Source organism: Musca domestica, unplaced genomic scaffold (assembly GCF_030504385.1).
Source record: "Musca domestica strain aabys unplaced genomic scaffold, Musca_domestica.polishedcontigs.V.1.1 13, whole genome shotgun sequence".
Lineage (NCBI taxonomy): Eukaryota > Metazoa > Arthropoda > Insecta > Diptera > Muscidae > Musca > Musca domestica.
In genome coordinates this window covers 4,501,592-4,512,039 of record NW_026712172.1, presented here as the reverse complement: position 1 = coordinate 4,512,039, position 10,448 = coordinate 4,501,592, and the positions used below count along the sequence as shown (strand labels likewise).

General features: G+C 33.2%; 1 protein-coding gene across 1 annotated transcript; it reads right to left on the bottom strand.

Annotated features, from left to right (window-relative positions):
* Positions 1-300: 300 nt before the first annotated feature.
* On the bottom strand, positions 301-1,919 carry LOC131800749 (probable nucleoporin Nup54). Its single transcript, XM_059118438.1, is given in 1 exon segment — positions 301-1,919. A coding segment is annotated over 1 exon segment (1,200 nt). The 5' UTR covers positions 1,553-1,919; the 3' UTR covers positions 301-352.
* Between the last annotated feature and the right edge of the window lie 8,529 nt (positions 1,920-10,448).

The following is a 10,448-nucleotide window of genomic DNA, read 5'->3' as shown; positions in this document are numbered from 1 at the left end:
GACGTTCGTTTACGACGAGAGGCACACAAAATAAAATGTAACAAACACCTCGTTTCTGATTGGTTGAAACAAATTTGCCGCAACCTTTAAATGTCATGGCGAATCAATGTTTTTCGCCTTAGATGCCAATTTTGACATTTGAGGGGACCACAAAAGTTGCTTTGTTGTAGCAATTCGCCGATGCGGCTACCTGTTAGATCTACCTTGCATGTTACCAATATCGGATTTGTGTATATGAAAGTTTTTTTTTATATGAAAGTAATTTTCAATTTATTTTTTTTCACAAAAAATTTCGAATTTACTTTAAAAACTCTTATAAAAAACCTAATTAATAAAACAGAAAAAAACGGAATTAACCTCGTACCAATTCTGGCATTCCGTCAAAAATAATTTGCAGAGCTTTCAAGTCTTTTGTTGCAGTATCGGTAAGAACTTCCATTGCTTTTTGTTGCATGCTCAAAAAGGATTTCATTTCTTCCTCACAATCTTTATCGATGGTATATTCACTACCACCAGTTAGGGCATACTGATTCCATTGCATACGCATCTGAGACAACAATTCACTGAGACGACCCTTAAATTGTTGTGGAGCCGATATAAGAGCATGCATATTTTCTAATTTGGAGCGTAAATTTTCTTCCTCTGGCGTCAGGGCCAAACCAACCTTACCTGGGCATTCTTGTTTGACAATTATCTTCAATATTTTATGACTTAATTCGGCCAATTTACGTTTGTATTTCATTATTTTTGCAGTTGCTGCTGTATGTCTTTGTCTTAACTCGGCTAAATCATTTTCGACTTTACGCAGATACAGGGTATGGGTTTGAGTTTCATTTTCTTGGCACTTTATACGCTATTTTAAATCATTGAAACCAACCATTGGAACCGGTATGAATTTTGTGGAATCGGGATTATCAAGCTTTGCTTGTCGCCACATGCGAGGATCAACACCTTTAGGTGGATTCTCAAGATATTCCTTAAGTTGATCTTCATCGGGCAATACCAAAGCCAAGACTTCTGAAACACCCAAATTATTTAGCTGTCCCTTGACATTGGCCTGATTTAGATAGTTTGCCAAATCGGTGGCCAAAATACGTTTTGTATCGTTGGGTGCCAATTGTGATCTCTCCTCAACATAAATAACAAGTTGACTTTTCTTTTCATCACATTCCTTACTTGACTCTATGTTTATTTGTAAATTGGGTCCATTACCAAAAACCCCATTCAATGTAGTGATTATCTGTTGCTGTTGAGCTTTTATATCGGCGAGGGGTTTATTGAAATTCAGTGCAACTAGTCCCATTTTATTGTCCTTTCCTGGCAAGCGACTGTAGCCTTTTAGCCGACATAAATAGTTTTGAGGTGTAATGTCAACCGGTGCTGCATTTTGTGAATAAAATGATTTACCAATACCCCACATTGCTTGCAAGTAATTCCATTTAGCGATGATTGTGTCCCGTTCATCGCCATAAATGGAAACATTAAAAATAGATTGAGCGAAAGCTTCATCCGCGGAGATGGGAGGAGGCTGCTGCTGCTGTTGACCCATCATAAAGCCGGTGTTACCCCCGAATCCCCCAAAACCCGGTGTGACTGTTGTATTTGTGGCTGGTTTCCCAAACGTGGTTCCAAAGGATCCAAATCCTCCAGTTGATGTCTGAGTTCCAAAACCTCCAATCGCTGGAGCTGTGGATGTGGTAGTTGTCGCTCCGAAGCCACCAAATCCACCTGCTGTATTACCCGTAGATGTACCAAACCCACCGAACGTTGGCGCTTGCGAGGTAGCAGCTGTTGCTCCAAAACCACCAAAACCAGTTGATGTAGCTGTATTAGCAGCGCCAAATAAACTGGGAGCAGATGAAGTGGCCGTATTAGCTGTACCAAATGTTCATGTACACTGGACTTATAAATACCAATTTTGACAATAAAATGTTGTCAAATGAATAATTTTAAAAAAATTGTATACATATGATTGCTTGACTTGACCTCCTTAATTCTACCATGGTACAAACATTGGTGAAATTAAATTAATCCCACGGTGAAATTGCCTTGTTAACAATTTCTGACATTATTGGTATGTTCCAGAACTGCAAGAATGTAAAAGTTTTTTCTATGATAACCGATTTTCCCTTTATTATATCGAAAAAAAAATGCAAAACTAGGAGGTTCTTGGAACAGCTCTTATATGTTACCAGAAAAAGTGCTTTGTTGCAATTTTCCCCGATGCAGCTACCTGGAATTTCTACCATTATACAAGACATATAAAATTAAGAGAGATGTCAACAGAAAATATTAACCAAATTCTGTCAAAATATAATTTTAGTCCGCCCTATGAACACATAGAAAATCAAGACAGATCTAAATTTCTTAACGTTAAATTTCTTGCAAGTATGTTCTGTTCCAGATCCTTCAAGAATCTACTAGTTTACATTTTTTTCGATATTTCGATATATTGGCCTTGCCCCGACAATAAGCACAATGGGCTTGAGTTTCCTCATAGTAAAATTAGGAAGGTAAAGTCATTTCAAATAAGCATTCACATTTTTACATTTTCTGTAACTAAGCTTGTCAAATATAACTGCATGGGCAATAGATTCTCACCTCTGATTTGTGTATGTACAATGGTTTTATAAATATACATTTTGACAATGAGATGTTGTCAAATTAATAATTTTGAAAAAAATGTAAACATAATCATACAATCATAGACTTTACCTTCTTAATTCTATCATGAGTTTCCTTGTGATCTACCAAAGAGTGTCAATTCTTCGAGAAATGCAAATTATATTACTACGCAAAAAGTAATATAGAGGGTGTTTTTTTTCTAAAAGCTTGGTGATTTGAAATTTAAATAAAACAAATGTCAAATTATGAAATGACCAAAAAAATTCATTTGGTAGATAAATTCTCGTAATTTAGCATTTAAATATTATTTCGAGCATATTTTCACCACAATTATTTTGCACAAAGGTCATTGAAGGTCCAATTTCGACAACTTTTTCCAGCATTTGAGGGCGTATTTTAGTAATCAAATCCATTGTTTCGCCTGCAGTATGACACGGTAACGCTTCGTCTTTCCTCATTTTTAAAAGTAATAAGGACCGATGATTCCACCAGCCCATAGACCGCACCCAACAGTACATTTATCGGAATGCATTGGTAATTTTTAACGGCAGCTTGGCATCCAAAAGAGTGAATGTAGATCGAAATTTGATTATTAAGTTTATTAGACCTCAAACAGACGGACGTACGAACATCACTAAATCGACAAAGAATTTTACAAGAATATATTTATATTGTAGTGTATAAAATGTATATTTCGAGGTGTTACAAACGAAATGACAATTTAATGTGCCCTCCATACTATGATGAAGAATATAAAAATGCAATAAAAACGCAAAAAAACGAGTCTAACGATTGCATTTTTTGCAAATTTTTGTGCCTTTTAAAAGTGATAATTAATTAATCACAAAAGATGCTCTGTTCTAGAACCTGTAAAAATATTACTTCGATAAATGATTTTTCTTTTCTGATAATGAAAAACTGCAATACTAGTAGATTAATGGGGCAATACCAAGGTATTTTGGTAATTTTTAAAAAGCAAATGACATGTCAAAGGTAGTAGATTCTTCAGGTTCTGAAACAAAATAAAAAATTGTTCGATTATAACGATTAATATTCACTAGAAAAATCAGGTTTTATTGCAGTGCAAATAATTTACGCCAGGAAATTAGGCAAATAATACTAAACAATATTCAAAGAGTCCAAAGAACACTTTAAATGAAGATGTTGCTTTTGATGAAAAAGCAAAGAATGCTGATAGAAAGTCTGCGAATATCATTCATAGCCCAAATTCATTGTTTTTTCACTTGGTGACCCTATTCTATCAGAACATTTACACAGTTTGTGTTATATGATCAACTGAGTCATAGCTCTCGTGACTCACGGTATTTCTTATTGCAAATGGAACACTTTTTAATTTTCTTTTTAATTTTTTTTACTGGTAATTCACTCTAAACTTGCTCTTAAATGTTAAAATATTAGAAAAAATACTTTTAGTGAAGAAGTCAAAAACAGACTTTGTTTTTGTTTTGCATTTATTTAGGGCAAATTCAGCATTACAACAATTTGTTTTGACGTTTAAAGGTGCCGTCAGCTGCGGTGATGCGACTACCTTGTATATCTACCTTGGGGAACCTTATGCTTGGATCATGACAACGCCAAAGGCGTTGTACCGCTAAAAATCACAGTGATACAGTTCGTACACCACCGGATTTAAAATTAATCCAGTCTTCAGATTCAGATTTTTTTATAATAAATCTGGTTGAATATAAATCCTAATGATGAGGCTTAATCTGAGAACAATTTTGAATGTAAACACGCTTTCAGTATGTAAACGCCAATTTTTACTCATATTAGTTGTGTTCCAGAACCTACAAATTAGTACTAATTCTGCTACAACGCGTTCCCGTACTCCAAAAACTAGCAAAACTTGCAGCTCTCCTGAGAAAAAAATTGTGCTGAGTGGTGCACATTTTTGCTTGTTTTAGCTACATGAATTTGGCCGAGCAGAAATGTGCATATTGTAAATTTGACATTTAATTTTGCAGGCCTAACAAGGTTGAAAAATATATTGATACATTTCAATGTTCGCGCGTCACAACAAAAATAAAGAAAATGATCAACTTAAAAACTAAAGGAAAAACTAATATTTGTCGCGCAAAAAACAAAAAGAGAAAATATGGAGCAACTGATGTATTCACTTTTGGATGATTCCAGCAGTAAAGAGAACTGGCTGAATGAGGAATCAGATTATTAATTAATATTATAGATTATTAATTTTAACTTATCGTCTTCAATACTCATTTTTTAAATTTTGGCCTCCTTTTCAGTAAGGTTTCACCAGTCCGATTTAGACTGTTTACTGAATTTTGACATTTTATCGCATTTCTGCTAATTTTCCTTTCCCTTATTTTTTGAGCACACCTAAATGAGAATGACATTTCGAACTGTTCTCTCTTCTGCTAGTTTTACTACTAAAAAAGTACTGGAACCATGGTAGATGAATATAGGTAGACGCATCGACGCAGCTGCTGAGACAATGAACTGTCAAAACGTTAAATGAAAAATTATTTAAATTTGTAAAAATTGTTGAAAAGGGCATATTATAATAACCTCCGAATGACGTCGTATAAGAAAACATATAAAAATCTACTTTTATTTGAAAAGAAATTTAAAAATGTTTGACATATCAATGCTCCTAAGCGTTGATGCATCTACCTGTATTTTTCTACCATGACTGGAACCAAGGCAGATCTACTAGGTAGTCGCATCAGCCCAGCTGACGGCACCATAAAATGTCAAAACAATTTGTTGTAAGTTTCAATTCGCCCTAGTGAATGAAACGGCAGAAGAATAAATGTAGTTGCATCAGCAGTTGCCAATATTGATATATCAAAAATTGTTTGCCATAATGAATGCAACACAATTTTTTGTTGTTCTACCCACTCAAAATTTCCTTTATTATCAAATATATTCCCTTTACTTTCCATTTCCTCTGCGCTTCTTTAAAATATAAAAATATTTTATTATATGAATAAGTGCGTTCGACTAAGACAAGGTATGCAATGTAAACAAACATCTTGTTTGTAACTGGTTGAAGCAAATTGGCCGCAAACTTTAGGCCTCAAGGCGAATATATTTTTGACATTTAATGGTGCCACAAAAGTTGCTTTGTTGTAGCAATTTGCCGATGCGAGTACCTGATACATTTGCCTTGGCCCAAACAAACAGATTATAAGAGCTGTTATATTTTATATTATAAAGTTGCAAAAATAGTATGATGTTTTGCGTATTATAATTAAGAAGGTAAAGTCTTTTGAAATAAGTATATGCATCTCTGCATTTTCTGTAATTTATTTTGTCAAATTTTAAAACAATTGTTAACATATTAGTGCATTATTTTACTATATTAATTCTACCATGATTAGTAGAAAAGTACAGAAAAAAATACGAAAATAAATATATGACAATGGAATTCGAACATTTTTGCGCGTTTAAGCTATAGAAGATTAATAGCACGTTTAGATACAACATTTTATCCGAATTGATCCACATTATTAAGATTTATTACTCAACCAGACTTACCATACAAAAATAGATCCGTTCGTGAGAACGGATATATTTTAAATGCGGTGCAAAATCTGCATATTAATCATTGGGCTTAACATTGGTACGCTCCAAAGCAGCAAATGTTTCCTTAGGATGATATAAATGACGCTCAGCTGATGCTTCTTTACAAATACATGCACAAAAAAAATATTTTAAAAAATAGCCAAAAATAATATTATGTTCTTAGTGGAAACATTTGCGACTTTGGAGTGTTTAAAATACGTTTATATCGCATTTATACCATCATTGTACAAGAATACAAGTAATAGCTTCGAAGCAGCTGCAGAGAATGAACTGAACTGAAAGAACAATTTTGGAATTGAAATTGTTGAATGAAAAGTTATTGGAATTTGTAAAAATTGTTTAAAAAATCCATATCATAACAACCTCCGATTGGCGTCGTATATGAATACATATAGAAATATACTTTTTAATATGCAACAGTTGGCTTTGTTTATTATTCATTTATTTTAACAAAATTCTTATTTTGGGAATGCCCCGCGTAACAAGAATGGCATTTCGGGGTTATTCCACAAGATTGAATCTAAAATAGTAGGACAATACAGTCCAAAATTTGCATTTATTTTGCAAGCAATTTTTGTTATTCAAAACAATGCACACACATACACAAAATGTGTATATGTTTTGGCAGAATAAGGGCACAAAAAGAAAAAAATTGTATTGAGGATGTAGCTTTGTTCTACCTTCAGTAATTATTCCATTCTTGCACATATGAATTAACCAGTTCGCACGATTCGTAAGTAACATAATTCCTTTTTTCAAAATTTTTATTTGTTGATTTAAATGGGAATTTGTACCAAAATATATGAAATTCGCATTAATATGAATCGACGAGATTATTGTTCTTCTTCCAAATATTTGTTTTATCATTCATTTTAAAATTTTCATTTATGTTTTGAAGTTTTTGTAAATGTTGAAATTTTAAATATATTTTTCGTGTTTCTGGATAGGAACTTGACATTTTTTGTCTATACAAAAATAATTATTTCTTTGTTTCCTACTTTGATTTATGTATTGTCACCTTTATGCTAGGAACACAATTGGAGCGAACGACGAATTTCGCCCTACGCGGCGACAAAATGAGCCGCGAAAATTCGTCGTATGGAACACAATACCGACGAAATTATAAAACAGCTGATGAAGTTGTTTACTTTTTGCTCATTTGTTGACTACAATGAATTATACAAGAACACATAATTCTTTACGTTCTCTATTATAATTTCACTTATGTCCATCTTCTCTATTATAAATTCACTGATATCCATCTTCACTCAGGCGCAAGTACACAAATCACGTGTCATGTGAACTTAGCATTAGGAGAAATAAATGCCGCTCAGCTGATATTTGTTTACGTCTAAATCATGGTAAAAGAATACAGGTAGCTCAACGCTCATCAAAAATAAGTAGATTTGTATAAGTTATAAGCATTTTTTACAAATTTGAATAATTTTTTATTTAAAAATTTAAATTCCAAAATTGACATTTCATTGTCGCAACAGCAGTGTTGATGAGGCTACCCGTATTCTTCTACCATGGCATAAATACACAAGCAAAATAACTAAAATGTGTAAAAAAACAAATATAGAGACAATTTATGTTGAAAAATAAGTGTTTACTCATATTAGTGAACTTCTGAAAGCAAACAATTTAAAAAGCCGGGCCGAACTTTGAATACCCTCCACCATTTGGAACGAATTAGAAATTTTTCAAAAAATAAAATCCATTAAAAAATGTGTTAAACGTTGAGGAACGCATCAGATCCTTTATCTCACTCAAATGCAGAGTAAGGATCCACCAGCAATGAGTTATTTTCAAATTTATTTTAATAATAATTTATTTCTACAGATTTATAACTTATTATCGGCTAAATAAAGAAGCTTTTGTTTTAGTTTTGGAAAAAATTTCTCCCCACCTCAAACGTTCCAATATACCGGCTATTATCCAGCTTGCAACAACGCTTAGGTTTTTGGCTACGGGTGCATTTCAAGGAGTTATAGGTAGAGATGTGGAGCTAAGTACTTACATTTTTGCCCGATTGACTGAAGCGCTCTGTCTCAAACCAAACAATTAATTGTTTTTTTGTTTTTCCCCTTTCTTGCTTTTTGGTCTGTCAGTTGTACATTTCTACACCTTCAATTTAACAATACAAGTCTGCCGTTCATTTCTGCATATTTTTTTGCGTTTTCATCATGGATTAGAAAAATAATAGATTTTTTGTAAAATAAATTCCAAAAACATGTTCATTCTTAGAGAATTTGGTTAATACAATATTTTCTGTTAAATGTATGTGTCTTCTGTTTATTTTTTACGTTAAAATCACTAAACATTTCAATTTCACCCTGCTTTTTGAAAGTGATATCAAAACGCAAAATTTTTGCGTTTTCCGTTTTTTAGAGAAGCTAAAACCGTTTTCGTTTTCACTCTTGAACGATTTTACATTCTGTGACATGCCTGAAAATCTTGAAAATATGGGAAGGTGCCGATATATGGGAACCTATATACACAATTACTTTTCAGTGGTTAAAGTGCTCACAAAGAACTCCTTGTGTGGATTTCCAGACAATACCATAGGAAAATATGGCTAAAATCATCAAAATACCGAATATCGGGGGTGCCGTTATATTGGGGATATGCGATATCGTTAACCTTTATAGACAATTCTCTGTCAGGGGGTAAACTGCTCACAACGAACCTCTTGTGTACAATTTCAGACAATCCCGTTGAAAAATGTGACTAAAATCATCAAAATACCGAATATCGGGGGGATCCGTTATATGGGGGCTATACGATACCGTGGACCTATATAGACAACTCTCTTTCAAGGGATAAAGTACCCACAAGGAACTTCTTGTGTGGATTTTCAGACCATTCCATTAGAAAATGTGGCTAAAATCATCAAAATACCGAATATCGGGGGGTACCGTTATATGGGGGCTATACGATAACGTGGACCGATACAGCCTATCTTCGAACTTGACCTGCCTGCAGGCAAAAGAGGGATCTGTGCAAAATTTTAGCTGCCTATCTTAATTCGTTTAGACTGTAGCGTGATTACAACAGACGGACAGACGGACGGACATGGCTAAATCGTCTTAGAATTTTACGCTGATATATACTTTGTTGGGTCTAAAATGATTATTTCGATGAGTTACAAACGGAATGACGAACTTAATATACCCTCCATACTTTTTTTGGTGGAGGGTATATAAAATGCATCTTCTAATGTATTATCATGACCAAATTAAAATTTAACTGTTTTTGTACTGGCTTAAGTCATTAGATGGATTCTTTTTAAAAGAACAAAGAAGCGTGGGGTGAACAAGTATGGATTATGGGCCAATTTTAAACATTTTCGAAGAAGTAAACCGACGCCTTTAACTTTATACACATATTTTTCCCCAAAAGCTGGAATTTTAAAATTTTCGAATTTATTTTGAGTATTACTGTTCATATGTTTTGACTATAAAACAAAAAATGTATTCAGGAGATTTCTAAATACGAGATTACATAGGCAGCTTGAAATCTTCGCACGACAAAACAAGGGAACTTTGAAAAGACATTTCTCAAAGTCATGTTAGAGTCGCATATAAATTAAATTTTTCCTATTTTAATTATTATTATTGTATAGACTGTACACCATTTACGTTCTTTACATTGTCAATTCCTTTGAATTTACTTCAAATAAATACGAAAACTTCGTAAAACGCACAATTTAAATGTTGGAGTAAAGCAAACAATATTCTATTATTGTTAGTGTAAATATGCAAAATATAAATGTGAGAAAGTCATTTTACTTTAACGTGAAGTGTAAACTAGACTTTAGCAAACAAATAACGTAGTATCATGGTAGAAGAATATAGGTAGACGCTTCGACACAGCTGCTGGGACAATGAACTGTCAAACCAATTTTGGAATCGAAATTGTTGAATGAAAAATTACTCAAATTTGTAAATATAGTTAAAAAATGCATGTTACAACAACCACCGATTGGCGTCGTGTAGAAAAACATATACAAATATACTTATTTTTGAAGAAATATTTAAAAAATTTTGACATATCAATGTTCCAAAGCTCTGATGCATCTACCTGTATTTTTCTACCATGCGTAGTATGCTTAAAACCTTTTTTAATGTAGTGTAAACGGACTAAAAGGAATATTATTAGATTTAAGTAATGTAAACACGCTCTTAGGCCGCATATATCATAGATATGTAATTGTCAAAATTTGCCAGATATGGCAACTATTCGTGCAACCT